At 43.0% G+C, this 23,027-nt stretch overlaps 1 protein-coding gene across 1 annotated transcript in view; it reads right to left on the reverse strand.

The window, feature by feature from the left end:
* Positions 1-486: 486 nt before the first annotated feature.
* The window catches only part of EIF2B5 (eukaryotic translation initiation factor 2B subunit epsilon), a 39,857-nt gene continuing 17,316 nt past the window's right edge, over positions 487-23,027 (reverse strand). Inside the window, exons 3-16 of the mRNA XM_088479729.1 lie at positions 22,333-22,518; positions 21,219-21,396; positions 18,895-18,975; positions 18,699-18,776; positions 18,058-18,370; positions 14,555-14,700; positions 14,325-14,463; positions 13,547-13,648; positions 12,379-12,486; positions 10,885-10,975; positions 10,591-10,714; positions 7,753-7,878; positions 1,209-1,319; positions 487-1,104 (exon numbers count right to left, since the gene is read on the reverse strand). Coding sequence (XP_088335855.1) covers positions 1,045-1,104; positions 1,209-1,319; positions 7,753-7,878; positions 10,591-10,714; positions 10,885-10,975; positions 12,379-12,486; positions 13,547-13,648; positions 14,325-14,463; positions 14,555-14,700; positions 18,058-18,370; positions 18,699-18,776; positions 18,895-18,975; positions 21,219-21,396; positions 22,333-22,518 — 1,843 coding nt within the window. The 3' untranslated portion in view covers positions 487-1,044. The remainder of the gene's footprint in view (positions 1,105-1,208; positions 1,320-7,752; positions 7,879-10,590; positions 10,715-10,884; positions 10,976-12,378; positions 12,487-13,546; positions 13,649-14,324; positions 14,464-14,554; positions 14,701-18,057; positions 18,371-18,698; positions 18,777-18,894; positions 18,976-21,218; positions 21,397-22,332; positions 22,519-23,027) is intronic.

A 23,027-nucleotide genomic window follows, 5' to 3' on the forward strand; every position in this document is an offset into this window, starting at 1 on the left:
CCCCCACGGGACCCCGCTGCTTACCTCTGTCCCCCTTGAATCCGGCCATGGTCCGGAACATCTGGGGTCACCGCTAGCTGTGACCCCAGATGTCCACCAGCATCCCCGGATCAGTACCGGCGTTCTGGTACCGGCGGGGTGTAGGGAAGACAGCATGGACGTCAGGACTGACTGTCCATGCTGTTCATCCAGATGTGCAGCCACAGCTGCATGAAGAAAAAGCTTCAGGGGCTCTTCTAAGCCCCCCTCTAGCAGGTGCCTCCGACTCCGGCCGGGCACCAAACGAAACTGAGATGCCTTGGCTCGGGGGCGGGGTATAGGAGGGGGACCTAGTGCATCCTGGGAGGCTGAAAGCTTAACTCTTTGGTGCCAAATGACTGACGTCACACCTATACCCCAAGGTATCCTGTGGATACCCTATGGACCCTGAAGTAGAAATAGTAATTTAAAGAAAATAATTCCCAATAATTCCAAAGGCAGACAAAATCCATATAGTTTTATTTATTCCCTGAAATAAATATTTTCACTCAAACAGGAAAGTTTCTCCATTCGGGAAAGGTCGGCACTGGCACAGGTGGTCACGTAGCAAGCTCCTGACAGATTACAGCGGGTCCTTGGTCAGAGAGCAATAACTAAGATATGTGACCACCTTTCCACAAGTTAATCAAATGAGGAGAAGAAAGGATGTAATATAATGTTTTATAGAAAGTTGATTTAAAATAAGCAATGCCCAGAGCATCAGTACACACAAAGTACAATACTTCATGTATCAGCACATACATTTCCCTTGAACGCAATGTAACTATGACACCACCAAGTGGTATGATGAGCAATTTCCTATACTGATAAACTTAGTTCAGAAAGGGCAGTCTCAAATATTCCTTGGTAAGTAGAATATGTATTTGCATCTGAACCAAATGTTAATGGAGCCATCCTCTGAATGCCAGCTTTTGCATGCTGGTGCAGGAATCAGAGCATGTTCCATATACTGTATACCAGCCAGGAACAACGTGTGGAGATGAGAAGGAGGGGGCTAGGCAGCAATCACTCATCATCTGAAGATTCCTCCTCTGCTTCTTCCAACCACTGTATAAACTTCTGAAGCTACAGTAAGTGGACAAAAATGTAGGATGAATCAAGACATTCAGAGTATCACCATTAAATCGTTACAAACATAAATGCATTTAGGATGCGATAACCACACTCACCACTTGTTTTTTACGCAACTGCCTGCCTTTGTCTGTTATGTCTGTTTGTGAAAACCAGCGAAGAATCATCTCCTCTGCTAGCACATCCTGCTGGTAGAATCCCATCAGAACCTGAGGTGGGATACGTATGAGTAAATATAACATGCATGTTGCACATGTGCAGAAAACATTAAGAAAGACGTCAATAAAGAAATCCTTGTGGTAGGTGACACATGACTATGTAGGCACAAGTTAGTCTCATAACTCAAGGAGGAAGAAATTGTTTTAGCATCAAACTACTTAAAACTTTTTGTTACATTTAGAAAGACTTCTCTAGAGATTCTGCATTTCCTGGCTGTGTGGGAAGAGCGATGGAAAAAGAACCGAAATGTGAGAGCATAGCCTTGAGACACGACGCCTCTGACCCAAGCATCTGTCGTGGTCTGCACTCACACTTCCGAAAAGCGAAGAAGCCGTCCCCCCACCCAGAGAGGAGGCCCACCCCAATCACGTGACAGGCTTGTCCATTGGCTTGGCTGCCGGATGTCTGGTGGACCAGCCACCTTACCTTGTCCCCTTGTCAGCTGCTTTTCCGGTGTCAGGAGCCCGAGGCTGAAGTCACTGGCCCGGTTGTCAGTGCTGCGGCCACGGCACTGGGGACGCCTTGCACTAGACACTCATAAGTATAAAATTACAAATAAAATAAATAAAACGCGAGGTGACCATCTAACACAGTTCTCCCTGAAAAATGTGCCCAGCTCCTGCCGGCACCAAATTTAAACTGAGGTCTGGTAGCTGGGGGGCAGGGTATAGAGGAGAGGAGCTGTTTCTTGCCTATCACAGCTTATTTTAACTGCTTCTTTCTGATGGCATGTTTTAATACCGTTTTTCCCAACAGTATGCTTTCTGTATAGGTCATGCTGTTTTTGATTGCTACTGCAATGTTCTACTACTAAAAAAACAAACAAAAAAAAATGACCATTCCCCTTACCCTAAACTTCATTCTGGGAGTTCCAGTGCTTCACTCCCCCAAAAAAGTAGAGATATGGTAAGAACCTTGTTATCTCTTTTTCTACGAGGTCCATAGGGTCTACGGGGTGATGCAGAGTCATCCGGGCACCTTGCGCAGTAAATTCTTCTCCCAGGATGCAACGGGTCTCCCTCTATACCACACCACCGGCCGGAGGTTCCTCAGTTACATAGCAAGACAAAGGTCAGAGGAGGATAAAAGAGAAGAAAGTTTGGAACACACTAGAATCACATTCTCACACAGAAGGAGATGGAAAACCGGTGACCAAAGCGAAGCCCAACTGAAGCACAGGTGTGCCAGGGCGGGTGCCCTGTGGACCTCGTAGAGTTAACAAGGGTAAGTTCTTACCATATATCTACTTTTCTATTTCAGGATCCATAGAAGGTCCACAGGGTGACCTTGGTGATGTCCCAAAGCAGTACCCTCAAGGAAGGGGACGCTCCTGTGCAGAAAGGAGAATCCGCCGACCAAAGGAAGCATCCAGAGTGGCAAAGGTATCAAAACCGTAATACCTCAAAAAGGTCTGGATAGAAGACCATGCGGCCGCCTTACAAAGCTGAACAGCCAAGGCACCACGACGAGCTGCCCACGAAGGACCCACAGACCGAGTCGAATGAGCAGTAACAGAGGGCGGCACAGGAAGGCCCTCATGAGTGTAAGCCTCAGAGATTGTCATATGAAGCCATCTAGCCAAAGTTTCTTTATTTGCCGGCCATTCCCTCTTGTGGAAACCATAGTACAAACAAGGAGTCTGATTTTTGAAGAGAACTGATACGATCCACATAAATCTTGAGGGCATGTACCACATCTAATGAGGCTTCACCTGCCGAAAGGTCTGGGGAATTAAAGGCCGGCACAATAATTTCCTCATTAATGTTGAAACTAGTTTGAAAACTGCCCTGTCCCTGTGAAAAACTAGAAATGGGGAACAACAAATCGGAAATGGAGAGCCTCCAAATCGGAAACTCTTCTGGCAGAAGCAATGGCGAGAAGAAAAACAGTAAGCCATTTGAGGTCCACTGAGCCCAGTGGTTCAAAGGGAGGGCCCTAAGGACAGCAGCCAAATCCCAAGGCGCTACAGGAGGGACAAAGGGAGGCTGGATATGAAGGACACCCTGCAGAAAGGCGCAGATGTCAGAAAGAGGAGCAATTCTTCGCTGGAACCATACTGAAAGGGCAGAGATATGGACCTTCAGTGTAGCAAGACGGAGACCAAGGTCCAAACCCGCCTGCAGGAAAGCCAACACTCTGGATATCCTAAACACCTGGGGGTCATAACTTTTTGGATGACACCATTCAAAATAGGTATGCCATACCCTGTGGTAAATTCTAGCAGAAGCAAATTTACGTGCTCTGAGCATGGTGTTAACCACAGAGCCGGAAAAGCCCTTGACCCTAGGAGGGATGTCTCAAGAGCCACGCTGTCAAAGACAGATGACCCAGATAGAGGCATGGACCTTAGGACAACAGGTCCGGACGTTGAGGCAACAGCAACGGAGTGTCGATGGAGAGACTCTGAAGATCTGAATACCAGGGGTGTCGAGGCCACACTGGAGCTACGAGCAGGACCATGCCTCCCTCTTGTTTGAAGTTTCGAGCAATGCGAGGAAGAAGGGATAACAGGGGGAAACAGGTACACAAACAGGAAGGTCCACAAGGCTGACAGAGCGTCCACCAGGAGAGCATTGGCGTCCCTTATCCGAGACCCGTACAGTGGCAGTTTGTGATTTTGTCAAGAGGCCATGAGGTCCACGTCTGCAAGGCCCCACTTGTCCACTAGGAGTTGAAACACTTCTTGGTGAAGAGACCATTCCCCTGAATGCACATTGTGACGGCTGAGGAAGTCAGCTTCCCAATTCAGCACTCCTGGAATGAACACCGCCGATATGGCTGGTAGATGGCCTTCCGCCCATGTCAGAATGCGTGACACCTCTATCATTGCCACCTGACTTCGACTTCCTCCTTGACAGTTTGTGGAGTTGTCTGACTGCACTTGCATGGGCTTCCGTGGAGCAGCAGCCTGGCTTGTTGCAGGGCCCTGAAAACTGTCCGCAGTTCCAACATGTTGATTGGTAGCACAGATTCCTCTGCGGTCCACCTTCCCTGTAAGGAATGTGGACCTGTCACTACGCCCCAACCCCGAACACTGGCATCCGTCATCAGAAGGACCCAGTCAGAGATCCAAAAAGGACGCCCCCTGGTGAGGTGGACCGTCTGTAGCCACCAAGTCAGAGACAGATGCACCCGGCGACTGTGAAGGCATCTGCGTACACACGTCTGCAAAGTGGAGATCTTTTCTGCTGTCAGAAAAATCCTTTGCTGTTGTGAATCCAACAGAGCTCCCAGATGGAGCATCTTTTGAGACGGAATTAATGAGGACTTCTTCCAATTGACCAACCACCCGTGTACCTGGAGCACAAATATCGTTAGCTGCAGGTGGTGGTGAAGCACCTCTGGGGACCCTGCTAGCAGTAAGAGGTCGTCCAGGTATGGTAACAGGCGGATCCCCTGCAGCCACAAATGGGCTGCCATTACTGCCATGACCTTTGTAAACACCCAAGGTGCAGTTGCAAGGCCAAACGGCAGAGCCTGAAACTGTCTGGTGGAAAGGAAAATCTGGTCTGTCTTCCAGGGTTTTGGAGCAAATTTCTATTTCTATTTCAAATGTTGTTGTGACACAGCAAACCTGAGAAAATGTTGGTGAGTTAGTAATCGGAATATGCAGGTATGCATCCTAAATATCCAGAGACACCATAAAATCCCCAGGTTCCATAGCCAGTATTATTGAGCGTAGGGTTTCCAACCTGAACCTGGGTTCCCTGAAGAATTTGTTCAGGGACCTGAGATTAAGAAAAGGACGGTAAGAACAGTTTGGTTTCTGGACTAGAAAAAGGCTGGAATAATAACCCGTTCCCCTTTGGGACATCGGGACCGGTACAATGACCCCTTCCTGCAGCATGGATTGTACCACCTCTTGAATAGCCAAAGCCTTGTCTGCATTTTTCGGAAGTCCTGTGCATAAGAATTGATAGGGAGGCCTTCGGCGGAAGGAGAGGGTGCACCCCAGAGAGACCACTTCCCTCAACTAAGGAATCCGTGGTAGTCTGACACCAGCACTGGGCGAACTGAAGAAGTCGGCCTCCCACCCAGGAGGAGGCCCGTCCAGTCAAGCGGAGGGCTTGTCATCAGGCTTGGCAGCCGGATGTCTGGTACTCCAAGGCTGCTTCTTAGGCCTGGCAGATTTCTTGGCGGCGGATGGCCTGGGAAAGGACTAAGTTCTAGCCTTACCTGGGGCCCGATTGGTCCGAAAGGACGGAGTTCGAGCCCACGAGAGGCTGGAGCAGAAGGCAGACAAGCCGACTTAGCTGCTGCTAAGGTATTCACAATCTTGTCCAAATCAGGACCAAACAAGACTTTACCGTCATAAGGCAAACACTCTAAACCCCTTCTTGGATTCCGCATCAGCCCTCGAAGAATCGAGTCACAGAGAGCGGCGAGTCGCAATGGCCGCCGAAGAAATCCTGGCATTTAGTAAGCCAATATCCAATGCTGCCTCATTTATATAGATAGCAGAATCTCGTAGGTTTCCGACAAGATTCAGCTATTCTCTGGTAGCATTTGGGGCTAAGGCTATTTCCAGACTGTTAGCCCAACATTCCATGGCCCGAGCCACCCAGCAAATGGCCATAGCTGGTGAGCACGCAGCCCCCGAAAGGGAATAAACCAATTTAAGGCAGACCTTTACCTTCCTATCTGTAGAATCCTTCAGGGACGACATGGAAGGCATAGGTAGCGTTGCGCTTTTTACCAAGCACGTGACATGGGAACCCACCGCCAGTGGAGTCTCCCACTTGGTAAAATAATTCTCAGCAAAAGGGTAAGCCAAGACTAGACTCTTCTGCGGTTGATAACGCTTCCCCGGCGTTTTCCATGCTACCTCTTAAGCTGGGTACACATCGACAGATAGATCTGTCCAATCTGTCTGGTGGGAAGGAATATCTGGTAAAGTATGGGAGCAAATACCAATAGAAACTTGCTCCAAAACCCTGGAAGACAGACCAGATTTTTCTTTCCACCAGACAGATTGGACAGATATATCTGTTAGTGTGTACCCAGCTTAAGTGATTCACCAGTTGGTCAGACAACGGGAATGTAGCCTCAGTCACCTTTTCTTCTATGAAATATGCATGAGTCGACTTAGGCGCAGGAGGCTCATCCTCCTCAATGATCAGGGCTGCCTTCACAGCCTGTATCAGAACTGGAATATATATTTTTGACTTGACCCCTGCCTCTTGAGGAGGGGGATCAGAGTCACTCATCCTCGAGCAGTCCATCATCAGAGCACTCCCATGGCAGTGCCTGCTGAGCGGCATAAGTCGTAGAGGGACCTGAAGAGGTATAACACCGCAAACATAGCTCCTCAGAGGCTATGTCCCCCGCCCCTAACACCGCTGTACATTTTTTACAGAACAGCTTAGTAGGAGCCAAATTAGGCAGATCACTCTCACTGCAAGACATAGAGAAAAGGATATAGCGAATAAGAGAGCAAGTATGATGCGCACAAACGAGCAGCAAGTCAGTGATCTCTATAAAAGGTGGTTCCCAAACCTCCACCACAACTGAAAAGTATATGCAATAAGAATTATATAGCGATCATATAACCTGCGCTCCTAAATGACCAAATGGCAATAGGTGATCTGGGACTGTAGATCTAGATGAAGTCAGGAGTTGTGAACTCACAAGGCCAGTCACAGTGTACCCAGAAAAAAAATTAAAATATGCATATAGTGAAGTACAATTTAATATGACATATACATAAAAACAAGCGAATACATAAATCACACAGGGATCCCCAAGGAGGCAACAAAGATGACGTTTACCGGATCCGTGCATAAAGGAGCATGTGGTGTTTAAACATCAAGGAAAGTCCCGGTCACTTCACTGATACAGCTCCCAAGCCTGGGTCCGTGTCAATCGTGATCCCCGTCAGCCGCCAAGGTCTCCGTTCTACCGACGCGTTTCGACCCCCGTTCTGGAGTCTTTTTCAAGGTAAGATCGAATGGTAAGTGTGCCACAAGTGGAAGGCTCAGAACAGGCTGCCCGGGTCAAAGTTCTGCACAGCATTCACCAGCGAGAGGTCCAATCTGGACCCTAACTACCCTAAAACCTGGATAAGATCCAACTGGACCAGCTCGCTTTGAATTCATCCCAATCGGTGCAGGGGTGTCCGAATGCATAACTGGACAGACAGACAAACATACCAATGATTTTTATATATAGGATTTGTTGCTCTGTCACTGTGTGGTCTAAAAGCTTACTTTGTTATACTAAATAACTATGTAGGATTTGGCAGCTTAATCTTGAGAGCTGTGGAAGATATTCACCAACAAACAAAGAAACTGAGTTTATATAATATATATATATATGAATAAATAAATAGTTGCGTGTAGATACCATTAAGCTAAAGTGAGATATATGCAGTCGCCATAATACTATATAGTCATAACAGTCACTTTTTCCTTTTGTCACTGTTACCTTTGCAACTGCTGCCCAAAGAGGCTCATGGTCCAAGAAGAAATCTTCCATTGCCCTAAGACAGCACAAGTGGTCTGAAGCACGCTTAATGTAGTTCTTGAGAAGTGGGGTCCATCTTTTCAGGAGCTTTGTAAACAGAAAACAAAGTCATCTACATACACAGAATCTTTCCGGGATAATCTATAAGTGTTTTACTGCTATTTTATTTTAATACTGTAAGTACAGTAAACCTTACTGAATTTGCTGTATAACATTTTTCCTGATTACATACAATACTTAGTAAAAGACACCAGAGGGCACATCTAGCTTTGGGATACTGCCTATAATTGTGAATGCCAACAAAGATGCATAAGAAAGCAGCAGAGCATAAAATACATGTATGCCCTTTTAAGACGTTTCTTACACATTGTACAGAATCCCATAGAAAAATAAAAGGGCATATTTACATTTAATACATTCAGAAGTTTATATGTGGCTAATGGATCATACACACGGTCAGATGTCAGATGAACAATTTGACCAAAGATTTGAACGATTGAACGATTTCTGACTGCATTAAAATGAATGGAATCGTCCAAGTCTGACTGCAAACACATCAGATGTCAGATATATCGTTATCTGACCATCGGGAACGCGCGTCGTTCATCATCCATGCATGTCAGATATGTCAGATTTTCCTTTAGATATGAACGATTGACCGATTTTTTAAATCGTTATCGTTCAGATCTGAAGAAAAATCTGACCGTGAGTATGCACCATAAAAGCAGTTTTTCTTTGTGTTTTCTTATCAGAGCTAATGTATACAAATAGGCCAGATTCCAGCGATTAAGAAGGCTTACACAAATAATGTGATAGCACACTCAAAAAAGGAGGGGGGGGGGGGGGGGGAGAGTGGGGAATATCTTACCAATAAATACACTTCTTCCAGGCTGGGAGGTAGATACTGATATTGGGGTTATGTTTTACCCTAAGGCAGCAGGGCACTGGAAAAAAGACAATTGAATACACCTCTTTCTTAAAGTCCCCCATCCTGGATTTCAGTGAGCGATTCACACTCTGGTCTGAACCTACACTTAGTTTAACCTGCTGGACTGCACCTAAAAATAGCAGTGTCTGCTAGTATCACCCTGTTGCATACTTTGTTCTCTATAAAGATTCTAGAAACTGATTTTACTTTTGTATTGAGCCACAAATAAAAATATTTTGGGGAAATCCCCCATTCTCAGTTTACAATTATTCCAACAAGAAGACAAAACTGGAGATAGAAAGGAGACCATGGAAAAATGCCTACGAATAAACAACCAAATGGAGACCTCCGTACAAAAGGCAGCCAGCGCAGAGGCATCAATGTCCTCTTTGTAAAATGTATGTGGGAAAAATCTGCAACCTAGACTGCCTATGCCAAATGAGCTACCAGAAGCAGCAGTCAGTCCAGAGGGAACCAGCACAACTGCCACAGAATAGGCTTTCTGTATTACTATCCTGATTCAGCAGATTAACTAAGGGAGGTATACAGATCAGACTTTGGCTGTCCAGTCCTAAAGCAGCGAAAATTACACAGGACCAGGTTGATGGCCCGAGATATACACAGTGATTGGTAAGATGGACAAAAGGAGACCATGTACTGTGGGGTCAGAGTGGAAAACTGTCCATTATGCCAAGAGGTTGACAACTACAGTGACTACCTACCACACCAAAACTGAGAAGAGCCTTCTTGCCATCAGATAGAAGAGATCAATCTACCACCTCAGGGTCGTAACCCTGTGAAGGTAGATGCAATGGGCCTCCAGAGATTGCCAATAGAGCTTTTCCTAAACAAAGTAGTGTATTATGAATAGAGCATATGAGAAATTACATGTATGGCCTCACTACCAAGATCAAGACCATAGTCCCCTCCATCTTCATGCAGTATCAAGATGTTAATACTTGGATTGGTCAGCATTGGAGCCATCATTTACTGAAAACTGCATTGTACTGGGCAAAGTATGCTCCATGAAGTGTTGTATGGAAACACATTTCCAAGGACACTATGAAAGTGAAAGGATTAGCAATGATTTGGGGTTGTTTATAATCCTGCCATGTTACTCCTGGAGCTCAGTATTGCAAACTAGAGATGAGGCATAACTGCCTTCCCGGATCAAGCTTTCATCAATGTATTGCCCATATATGGAAAAAATATGATGCCATGACAATGCATAAGTGCAGCCAGAACAACCATGTCCTTGATGAAGATCAATGGATCTGACAACATGCTGGAAAGGGAGCTCCTAAAAGACAGACAACAAGGTAACAAACACTTGAGATAGAAGCCTGAACTGACAAACTAAGCAATCCATCTTGAATAGCTCCTGCTAAAGGAGTTTGCAAAGGGTCTTCAGATCCAACAGAAGCCAGAAGGAACACCGTCACTGGGGCACCAGGAAGAGTTCGGTATAAAAAACAAACAAAAGTCTGATGATCCATAGATAACTGCAGTGATCAATAACCTTGAAAGTTTAAGTGGAAATCATTCCTGTTATTCAGGTCTCTGGAAACTCATGAGAAACTGAACAATTCAGAGAAAGAAAACTATGTCCAATAACCGCAAGCCTATGGTCCAAGACATTAGTGTGAAGGACTAAATGCCATCAGGAGGCAGCCTGGGGAACCTTGGTTTGATCTCTGAACAGATAATTTAGCTGTTGCAGTTAAAATTAACTCACTTCAGTTTATCTCAAGTAAAGAAGGAATTCTTCCTCCGGAAAAGCCCTTTATTATATTCTACAATTCCAGTTGATGATGTTAAATGGTGGTTAAAAAAACAAAACACTAGTGTAAAGAAAAGAAGGCAGGACTCACAGGTAACAAAACATTGCAGTAAGGATTAACATCAAGCACTCCATTCAGCTGCTGCAATGGGAACTCCAGGACCACCTTGCACAATACTTGCATCACTTCCACAAGGGAGATATTATAGGCATATCTGCCAGGAAATAGAAAAGTGACAAATTGAACTACAATATTTCCCCCCACTGACCACCAAGCCCTCTCCTTATAACCCACAAAGACAAACTCAACTTTTTTCAACAAATAAAATAAAGATACTTCTGTTACTAACATGGTTGTTAATGAATAAGTCATTTTCCAACTTACTTGAGAGAGTTGATTTCTAGCACAAGATTATCACAGGAGATGTTCTCCTCTACTCCCCTCTGCAAAGTTCCCAAAACCTCGTTCTGAAAAACTTCAGAGTAGGAACAGCATCAATATAAGAGGAAAAGGAATATGGCAGTATGTTACAGTATATGTGGTAAACCTTATGAACAGGTGGGACAAACTTTCAATGTAAAAACCTACAAAATCTGGCGCTGCACCTCCTAAGTAGGAGTATAGGAAAATATTCTGACTGCTGCCTTGAATACAGTTGAGGGAAAATATCAACCCACCAAAAAAGCTCACACAAAAAATAAAAAAAGTAATTCAGGCGCTGTCAGAAAATAAATTTAATCATGAAATACATAAAATAAAAAATATATAATAACCAATTGACAATATTGTGTAGTACATATAATACACTAAACCATATCCCCACTAAAAATCTCTGGATCCAGATTTAAAACATGTTTGTCACAGTCAGTGAAGAAACTGTTTCAAATGTGATGATAATATCTAAAAGAATAGTGCAGTCATTAGTTTGTATTCACCTGTGCAGAATTGCATCCAAAGTGGAATCAGAGTTACTTTGTTTTATATTTGAAACATAGTAGCAAATAAAAATGTGTATTTCATGTGAAACACATTGCAGAAAAAAGCACTAAGTTGACCTTATTCGCAGTGCAAAAAAACCCAAAAAACATAAAACAATCAGTCTCCACTTAGTAGAATTTTGGGTATGCAGAAAAAATAGACGAGCACTTAATTATATATCTCCAATAGAATCTCATAAGCCAGACGGGATACAGTCAGGAAGCCGACGGACGAAATGCCGACTGCCGGCTTCCCAACTGTCTAATCCCGGCCGGGGTCTAATGACGGGAGTCGAAATCCCAATGCCTGTCATTTTACCTACGCCGGGAGCCAGACGCCCGGCAAAGCGAACAAAGGTAAGCCGGGCGCGGACAGCCGCGGGGCGTGGGTTGGGAGGCTTAGGTTAGGGGCTCCCGGGGAGGACTTAGGGATAGGCACCCCACCCCCGGAGGGTTAGGCTATGGTAAGGGGGGATTAGGGTTATGACACTAGCTCTGGAATTCCACATTGGATACAATTCTGCACAGGTGGATACAAACTAATGACTGCACTATTCTTTTAGATATTATCATCACAGTTGAAACACAGTTTCTTCACTGACTGTGACAAACATATGTTTTAAATCTGGATACAGAGATTTTAGTGGGGATATGGTTTAGTGTATTATATGTACTACACAATATTGTAATTTTGGGTTATTATAGAGTATATTTTTTACTTTATGTATTTCATGATTACATTTCTTTTCTGACAGCGCCCTGAATTACTTTTTTTTATGTGCAACCTTTCAATGACCACAGATTTTGGCAGAAACATATTTTTGATGAGACCAAACAAATCAGCAATATACATAGTAGATATCAGTTCAGAAGTCATTGAGATACAGAAAATAATATTCACCTTTGATGTCATCCAGAAGAGGGGAAGCTGGTCGACTGTCTATTTGCTCGGAACATGCACTCTTTCCACTGTCGCTGTCACTGTCCTCCTCCCTGGTTATGCTGAGGCCTGGAAAGAGAAAACTTGTCAAATCGTGACCACTATATACAGAGATTATTTACAACTGGTAAGTGTAGGACAGACAAGCATGATACCATTACTCCTGTTTAGCATGTCATCTTGGGGGGTTTTTATGCTGGAAGATGGTGACGTTGTAGACGTGCATATATTTTTGCCTGATAGTGGTCACAAAGGTGAAGTCTACATGCCTAATTAAGCAAATGTTTTGAACCTAGTGCAGTGCTAAAGGACACAAACATGGCGACTTTGCAGGCTGAAGGGTTAACTAAGAGTTTTTACAGAGCGAAAACATGCTCTAATGTACATGAGGTAAAAATCCTGTTTTGGAATAAAGCCTAATTTACCGTGACGATTTTCCTTTACATTTTTAGTGCTTTTTATTGCTCATAATGTTAATCACAATGGTGTTTGAGTACCCTTTGCACCAATGTAAATCGTTATAAATTCATTAAATCTATTTTTAGCAGTATTTGCAAATAACACCACAGAATAAAAATCATCTATATCCCTTGATCCGGTCTAAAGATCTACAGTAAAAAGGTCTACAGTGACAAAAGGTCGACACACTAAAAGTCGACATGTAAGAAGGTCGGCATGTACAAGTGGTCGACATGGTCAAAAGGTCGACTCAAAATGGTCAACATTTTATTTTTTATTTTTGTTAGGGTTAGACACTTACCCCGATGGTTAGGGTTAGGTACCAGGAGGCAGGGTTAGGCACTATAAGGGACGGTTAGGGTCAGGCACCTACCCGATGGTTAGGGTTAGGCACCAGGGGGAGGGTTAGAGTGAAGATTAGGGTTAGAAAACAAAATAAAAATGTGTCGACCATTTTTTGTGTCAACTTTTTGACCCTGCCGACCATTTGTACTTGTCGACTTTCTTACATGGCGACCTTTAGTGTGTACCTTTTGTCCTTGTCGAACTATTGACTGTCTAACATCTGGTGTCTATCTAGACTGTCTACCTTTTTACTGTAGATCTTTCAATCCACACCCCATGTGTTGCATCCGACCCTTACCCAATGCAAATGATATACCCTGCTTACCCCACAGGCTCAACTGTAACTCCTCTTCCTCTTCTTCTGGCAGCACTGAAGACTTCCACACGTAGCCTTCACCTTCTGATCCAACCTCTGCTTTATTGTATACTGTTTGGGGAAGGTATGAAAGCTGTTAATAATAATAATAATAATAATAATATCCTTTATTTATATGGCGTCACAAGGGTTCCGTGGCACCTCACAAAGTACATAAACAAATGAGCAAACACGAAAACAGCAACTTACAGCACAAAACAATACAGGATAAGAACACAGTTTATAAACATTGCTGCAATAGCGATCATAACACCCAGAAAAAGCAGCAAGGCGTCAGCTACCAAGTATTTGGTGCCCTTGTAGGGAGTTTGGATTAGATGATCGTATGAGTGAGGGAAGGAGAAGCACATAAGGGAAGAGGGACCTGCTCGTGAGAGCTTACATTCTAAAGGGGAGGGGCATACAGACAGGGGTGACACAGATACTCCTAATGTTACAAGCTGCTGGCAAGCTCTAGCCATCTTCAGATGTTAGTCTTTATGAGTTATTAAAATTGCAAGCGCTTCCAGGCAGGCAGTGTAGTAAAAGCAAAGTCAGAATCCACTGAGTCAAACATACTTGCTTACACACTGAATAGACAGAGATCATATCTAGATGCATTTTTCCCTTGTGGGATTCCTTCACGTCTCTAAAATATACTGGTATCGTATGTAATGACCAAGATGTTAGCATACATTTGCTTATATTTAAATATCATTAGTAAGCACCTGACTAATTGGCTCATTACCTTTGACCTTCGACCGCTCGTCCTCTTTTCCAGTTGCTGCATCATCACTGAATTCATCATCATCATCTTCATCCTCATCTGGATGATGCAGAGAAATAACAGTGTTCTCAGGCAGCTGTAAATCTGGGCCAACAATGACCTTAGGGTGGACACAGTAAAGACAACTATAAATTAATGATTTTCAAGTGTGCACTTGAATCAGACACATTAGCCCTTAATGTTTTCATTACCTTTGAAGTTAAGACACAGCGGGGGTTAATCTGTACTCTATTCTTCAGAATAACATTATTGCAAATGATAGACTTCCTAATTGTGACATCATCTTCAATGTGAACACCATCCCAAATATACACATTATCTAAAACGACTCTGTCCCCTGCAGAAACAGACATGGATTGAGGCAAATACAGTACATGAGATACACTGACAGGAGCAGGGACATGTGTAACTTTGTACAATCTCTGTATTTCATCAGTTAGGAAACCAGAATAACATATCAATAGCATTTACACATTATACTGACTGGTGTTTATATAGCTTGTTGTAAGACTCCAAAGTAACTTTAATTAAAATTGAATTTTGTTAAATGTACTTACTGCACAAGATATTTGTAAAAAATGGTAATTGCACACTGTACATAAATGTGCCACTATTTAAAATCAAGTAGCCCTATATAATTAAAGATTATATTTAGAAATTGCATCACATTTTTCTTATTGCTATAAAACGATTTCACTAACTTACAGATGTGTCCTCATACACCTATCCTCAATACGCCATATAGCCAAATGGCACGAGACGCCCGGTGTGACTGGGCTGCTGCGAGAAGATTAGCGTACCATCCTTTTCTTTCATTTTTACGTCTTATTTGCATCTCAGACACAGTGAAAAGCCGCTCACAGAGTACCGGAGATACTGGGCTGTGACTAATTGCACAGGAATTGGTTTTATACACATACAAAGTCGCAGATGAAGTAAAAGAAAACTTGGCGTGAGAAAGCCATGGTCGCTTACATCGTAGCGCTTCGTATACAGATTCAGTCTCATTCGCACACAAATGTACATCCAACGGATCTGTGCAATCTAGCAAAGTTGTACTGTCTCTTCCAGTTGTTTTATTTGTGCGACTAAGACGCACATTTTGAGTAAAGATGATACTCTGCGTAGCAGAGTCCCCAGGGACCTGGCACACCGAGAGTGTCTGTTTGGCGTGACTGAAGCAACAGTATATGAGGACACAGCTGTAACTCTGTATCATACCTACAAGACCAACATGCAAGTCTGCTATAAACTAATACATTATCTGTTAGGATCATATTGAGAATAAGCTCCAGTATCAGAAAAGTAATCAATTTTTTACTCCTGTCTGTCACTGATACTTATAGCAATCAGTGGCGGATCTAGACTTTACATTTAGGGGGGGCGTTTAAGATTAACATTGACTCCTCCCCTTTCTACTGATTGCTCCTCCCACTTACAGTCCTGCCCCCAAAGTGAGTTTTTGTGGTGACTGAAATTATAATACACAAAGGGGATAATTCAAATGTTTTTGGGCGCCCATATTTTAGACAGGGCAATATGGATATGTTTGTTCCAGCACCAGACTCACATTATTTTTTGTGCTTAACAGGAGGGGGTGAGCATAAATAATGGGCGCCCATGGCTGGCATGGCTAATTGGAGCAACAACTGAATTACTCCGTCAGGCGAAGGGCGTTCAAAAAATATTTGAATCGTCCCAAACACATTTGCAGACTTTAGACTGTTATTTCAAGAGCTTTGGTCTACCAGTGAGAACTCTGACAACCCAAATAAGAATTACCTGAGAACTACTGCAACATTAATTGACACAGAAAACATGATTGTACAGTATTGCTCTGTTTCTGGACATTGCAGATTTCCTCTACTTAAATACCAGTACTGCCAGCCTAAGAATAACAACTCAGTAATACATATTACAAACTGCATATACAACCTAATATATGTGACAGGAGTCCATACCACACACAGCCCTCTGATCCCCAATACACAGTGACAGCCCATAGTTATTCATGCAGTACATTGTGCCACATAAAGTATAGACATTGCGCTAATTTCCAGTAAACGCAACACTAAAGGATCCCCCCCTCCCCACACACACACGTACACAAAAAAACAAACTAAACTGAAAGCATATTTTAAAACAGAAACCTTTTTATTTTAACATCACCAATGGTATCTGACTTTCATATACAGTAGACATAGTCACACCAATGCTGATATCACTAAGCAAGTGATATATGCACGCTGACCATAAGCCCTAGAGCAGCAGAGTCTGGTAATAAAAAAATAAAAAACTTTAACATCACAATTCAGTAACCAAACCATCTCACTGTTTTCTTGTACAGTCAGTGTTGTACATGATTGCACTCATTCACTGTATCCAAAGTCTGTCTGCACTGCAGACTTGAACTCCCCTCCATCCCCCCTGGATTCCCCAGTGGGTGGTCCTATCTGGCGGCAGATTGTCCTCCCACTTCAAGTTCTAAGCATTCTGCATGTGTAAAACTCAGTCTCAGTCACAGCCAGTCCTGTCAGTTTCACTTCTACTCTCCCTATTCACATGCTGGGTTGCTCCAGTGGTGGCCATCTTTGTAAAGGACGCAAAGACTCATGGGATTTGTAGTTTATCATTTACTGCTTATAGTTTGAAATGAAAAAAAAAAAAAAACTACAAATCCCATGTCACTGCACTTCCTTATCTGGCCAGCCGGGTGTGTGGGCTGATAGCTTACTCGTTTCAACTGTATGTGGCAGGCACGACCAGGTCCCGGCTGGCACCTGCAACTGACCCCAGCCTCTGCGCTACCTGCATGATCAGTGGGTGGTCGGGGCTAGGGCTGTGTGTGCTACGGGGGGCGTACCCCCCCCCGGCTGTGTGTGGTACGGGGGCATACCCCCCCCCCTGGATCCGCCACTGATAGCAATCGGGTTGGGTACGGGATGCCGGTGGTCTGGCACTGCGGTTAATAGATTCCAAGTCTAAAGTAACATCACTAGGAATTTTTACAGTATGAATAAAATAATTGGCCATAAACAAAATGTTATTGCCCAAAATCCTGTAATTTTAATGTAAGGTGACATGTAATTTCTCTTAGATTCTAACAAACAATCGGGGTAATTCAATTCAGTGCGGCAGCTATTCAATTCACCGCGCTGTTTGGGCAGGCAAAGGATTTCTTCTTGCGCCCCCCTGGGGATGCAAGGAGAATTCCGACAAAAGTGCCGGGTGCGCAGCTGTTTGCCGGCCTAGCACGGCGCTAACAGCCGCGCGTCCGGCACTTTAATTAGAGAATGCCGGCTACCGCGCCTTAACACCCAGGTTAAGTCGCGAGAACCGGCATTCTCTGACTTACCTGCTTCCCAACAAGGCACACAGCGCATTGAATTGAACAGCTGCGGGAGCTCCCTCCTGTGGCTATTCATCATCGCATTGAATTGAATTCCCCCCAGTGTTATTAAACCATTAACAAAACAAAGCATTAAAACCAATGTCATCTATGAACAATGGTATTTTAAGACAATAAGTGAGTCATTGGCTATGTTGCCAACATTTTTAATAACCACTATTTATAAACAAAGTGTACTAGTCCATTATCAACAGAGAATTAACACGCAACAAATACCTTCCCCTTAACGGCCTTGATTAAACCTATCTCTTCCCTCATTTTCTTGTGTAATCAGGCATGACTCACCGATCCGGCAGTTTCTCCCAATACTGGTATTGCTGATGCTACATTTTGCCCCAATGGTCGTGCTGCTCCCTATTAGCACATTCTCGTGCAGGACACTGCCATGGCCACGGCTGACCTCAGAGCCCCTGTAAATGTTGTGACGGGAGTGTGTATAATTCTGTGCCTCCTGGTCCGTGAAGTTGGCTTCAGGGGTTATAGGGTAGAGCCAGCGGCACAGGATATCAGAAGTTACAGCCTCATACATTGACAAGTTGGAAACACGAGCACCATACTCTTCCTGAGTCACGTGAAGGTGAATCTGATTCCCCAAAATCTGCATAAACACAAAACAGATGTTAGAATACACTGCACACTAATCTGGTAACCACATAAGTACAATAAACCCACACATAGACAAAATGTATCCAAGCATTCTCTCCAATAGCTTTAAGTAAAAAGTATTCTGTAAAGTCTCCAGGTGTAAAAATGGTGATATCACAGGAACCCTACGCATGTCTGCACAATTGTCAAAAAAGCCTGGTTTCTAACACTTCTGAATGGTGTTTATGTTGCAGAACTATATATTCTGTAGATAATGTTATATATCGCTTATCCCCAACCCACAACATGTGACCACATTCTTCAATCTCAACATGTCTCACCTCTTCATTAACAAGGATGCCACGGACAAAGTCATCCCTAGTTTGGTAATCAAAGTTATCTGTGAATAGCTCAGCAACCTATGAAGTGGAAGACATTGACATTCAAACAGAAAAAAAAATAGAGAAAAAATTAGACCTAAGATTTCTAAATATGCCTCTACATGAACAGTTACACATAATGGACACAGTTATTCACCTGCGGAGAACAAATGCTAATGTGACAGTCCAGCAAATCATGGCGTAGCTCTATCTCATCTGTCTTACTCTGGAAGATACTCTGAGAATAGACAAACAGAAACATTACAGATAAGAAAAGAAGATTTTTCAAGGGTGCTAATTACTGACAATCACGTTCACACCACAATTGTCATCTGTTATTGACACTCGCTACCACAAAGAGGAGCTGACCCTCAAAAATTAACAAATGACTATAGATATAGATGTGTTGAGCGCTGTCTAAAAACAGATGTCAATGAAGATGTGTAATTAAAAAAAAAAAAGTTTTTACTTTAATAATCTCAATACATAAGAACTGCACATAAAACATATAAAACAGATAACACATACACATATATAGGGGTATTCAATATGGGTGCGATAACATCGTTTTTTGCGTTAATATCACTTGTTTTAGTTTTACACCGTATTCAATTTCAAAGACTTATCGCAGTTTTGAAAAGTCTTTGATAAAAAACGGTGATAACTTTTCACCATTGAATAGGTGTCGAAAAAAAGTGCAGAATTGGGGTTTAGGGGTGCAGGCTTAAAAAAAATAGCCTGCACCCCTGAGATTGACATTTAAAAAAGAACTGTGTCAAAAAAAGTTTAAAAAAAAAATGGGGACACCCCAAAAAATAAATTTAAAAATTGGGGTGCAAAAAAAAAAAAAATGTGGGAAAAAATTGTATAACAATAGGGAAATAGGTTCAGGGCTATTCTGCAAGTATGCGGCAGATGTTTTCTAGAATACAATTATAGCGGCAAATGCACAAATGCAGAATTTTTAAAAACTGACTTTAGGGACTTAAAAATATGCTAGTACCCATTTTCATGTACCCCAAATTTGATGGGACCACTTAAAAAAACGAAAAAAATAACCTAAGTGCTCTTCTGCATCGCTTCTTCAATGTCGGGAAAAAAACACCTGCTGCGGCTATTTAAATCCCCGACTTTCAATTAAAGGCTAAAACGGGGGTATCCATAGTGTTCCCCCATGTTTTTACAACTTTAGGGGGTCTTACAATTATTTTAAGGAAAAATTCGTAACTTTACGCAAATCCAACTTCGGAGTTTCCCGTTTTCGTTAATTTTATTTTGAATACGGGGATAAGCGGGAGCGCGCACCATACCTTTACACAGAAAAAAACTCCGATATGAAACGTTAACTTCGCCAGGGAAGTTAACCTTTCATATTGAATACCCCTCATAATCTTCCAAAAAATGATGACGAGTTTTGTTAATAATTCCCTTCCAGTCCAGCAAAGCGATCCGATAAAGCTCTTGTTCTGCTGTAAAGTCTATCACTTTCAGTTGAGCTTACAGCAGAACAAGAGCTTTATCGGACTGCTTTGCTGGACCGGAAGTGAATTTGATAGACGTTACAGCAGTGAAGCTGGACATCACAAGCTAGAGGATAGTAAGCAAGTAAAATGTTCAGTTAAAAGCAAGCAGAGTTAATTTGCAAGCAGGACAACTGTCACATGCATATTATAATAGCTGCCTTTAAATCCGTGCAAAAACACAACAATGTCTCTCATTAGGCAGAAAATCAGGTGCATCAATATAAGCTCATACTCCACAGTTTGGTGATGTAATTACCAGTATAAACAATCCCTCATGTGCTGATCTGGCACTCAGGGGTTAATGTAATGCTTACTACTCAGCTGTGTGTGAGCCCTCAGCTGTTATCTTTACTGTGGACAGTAATGTGCAGCTACAGTCCTCATGTTTCTTTAGCAGCAATCTGTGTAGTGGAATGCCCTGACCCCGAAGCTCTGCTGAACAATTTACAGGGAATGCCTCACGTTGTGCAGGAGAACACAGCTAGAGGCCATCAAGCTGGTGTATTAGTGTTCTGGCAACTTCCTCACTCGTTGCCAGCACACTAAAACTTAATAGCTTAACGCGTTTCTCAGCTCAATGCCGTTTCATCAGAAGCATACTGCCCTCTTCAACCGCTAGCTATTTATCAGACTACCAACCAATTAGATGGTAGGTCTTATCTGTTTGAGTACCAGGTTCTTATGATGTACAGTTGCTAAAAACATTACAGCACATGGATCCACAATACTCTGGCCATTGTCTCTGGAGCCTACTGCGCACTTCCGGCTCACCGCCAGCCACTACAGGAGCCGCTCAAAAAAAAAAAGAGACAGTTGGAATCTGCAACAGATGCTTTTAGATGCACAGCCCTATTCCATATACTACTGTAATGTCCTATGAAGATCTGAAGAGTCTCACCTGAACAAAGACTACACACAGTTACTACCAGTAGACATAGAAAAAAGGTTAGTCTCTAACCGTAGGGAAATGGTAGCGTGCCAAGTCATGGCTTTTTTGATAGAGCAGCACTCTCTTTTTCTTGCTATCCATAGCAATAAGAACATCATCCTCCTGACACCTTGTGCGGTGGCCTGGAGATGACTCCTTCAGGATCATGGTCATAACCGAAATATTCTTCTCCAACTTTCGACGTGTTCTGCAACAAAAAGGTGGACAACAGATTAGCAAATTAATTAAACAGAGAAACTATAGGGTAAGTTTACTAAAAGGTCGATTTGTGATCAATTTTAAACTCGATCAAGATTGACGGACATCGATGTCATATTGACATAAAAACCCAGTATTTATCATCCACCATGTTTCAGCTTCAATTGAAACCAAGTGTCGATGTTATTCAGTTTTTGACTTTCTAAATGCCGCCTGTTTTGATCTTTCAGTTCAAAGCTGATGGCAAATAAAAACAGCAAAACCGACAGCAAAGCCGCACTGCACAAATCAGTATCAATATGCAGGGACTTGTGCAGCTTCTTGGGAGGCAGACATTTTATTTCTTGGGAGTCCCCACTTTCTGAGGAATTCCAGCCCTGAGCTGACCAGTTTGGGACTGGCTAATGTTTTGGCAGGGGAGACCAACGCTGTGTGTCCCCTTGCTATGGAATTTCAACCCTAGCTGGTTCAGCCTGGTGCTGGTTATATGAAAATAGGGAGGAGTTCACACCAATTTTTCCCCCTGTTTTTCTGTACCAGTCCAGGCTGAGAGGTCCAGGGCTGGTTATGATTTGAAGGAGGGGTGGGGGGGCACAATAGCCACACATTTTTAACGCTTTTTTTTTCACTTTTTAATGCTAACAAGCTTGCACAGATCATAGTGCGTCTCCCAAACTTGTCTGCCACAGGCAGGTCTATCATTTGTGTGCGTTTTTTGGTCTTATTACAAACCAACCATTAGTAAATATGGATGCTTCTATAGTCTTTTATATAAAACTATCAATTGTGCGTCCAATGTTCCAAACATTGTTTTTGTAGATTCCAGTTAGGTTGTACTTTAATAAATTTGCAGTTTGGTTGGTTTGCAATTTTTCAAAACCAACCTTTGGTAAATATACCCCTTAGTGTACACAAACTTTCATACCTGTGCTCCTCCAAAGCTGACTCAATGTTAATATTAGATATTACGTCTCCAGTAACCAACACAAAGTCCGATCGTAGTAATGATTTGGCATCCACATCTCTGAGAACATCTCCAAGTGAGCGGTAAAGTTCTGAGGTCACCACACGCACTACATTGGAACTGGTACCCCGACACCACTTAGAGTTCCTGCCCAGGAATAGATAACGTGAGGAAACCGCTAAATTATATTATATCACATACATACAGTATACTGAAAGTTCTTGCAGTCAAAGCTATCCCAAAAACAAGAAATGTTACAGAAAGATTATGCTTACATATTACTTATTTAAATGTTTCTGTGTGTCTCTGATTCCTGAGTAGAAAGAAGGGAACTTTATGTTTTAAGAGATTTTTCACTCAAAAGTTACATAAAATAAGGATACTTATGTTGCTTACCTGTTAAGTCTCTTTCTTCGACTCCACAGGAATGACACTGGGTATAGCCTGGAGAGTCTGGGCACCAAATAGTTCATGAAAATTACCCACAAGCCCAGGCTTCTCTCCTCTATACCCCGTCCCCAGCCACTGGACCTCAGTTTAGTTTGCAAACCCACGGCAGGAGCGAGGCAGAGGAGAACGAAGGCTGGCACACACACAGAACCATACACACCATGGAAAGTACAGCGGGACAGGTCACCAAGGAAACACACCCCGGC

Source organism: Taudactylus pleione, unplaced genomic scaffold (assembly GCF_031769625.1).
Source record: "Taudactylus pleione unplaced genomic scaffold, aTauple2 ptg000244l, whole genome shotgun sequence".
Taxonomy (NCBI): Eukaryota; Metazoa; Chordata; class Amphibia; order Anura; family Myobatrachidae; genus Taudactylus; species Taudactylus pleione.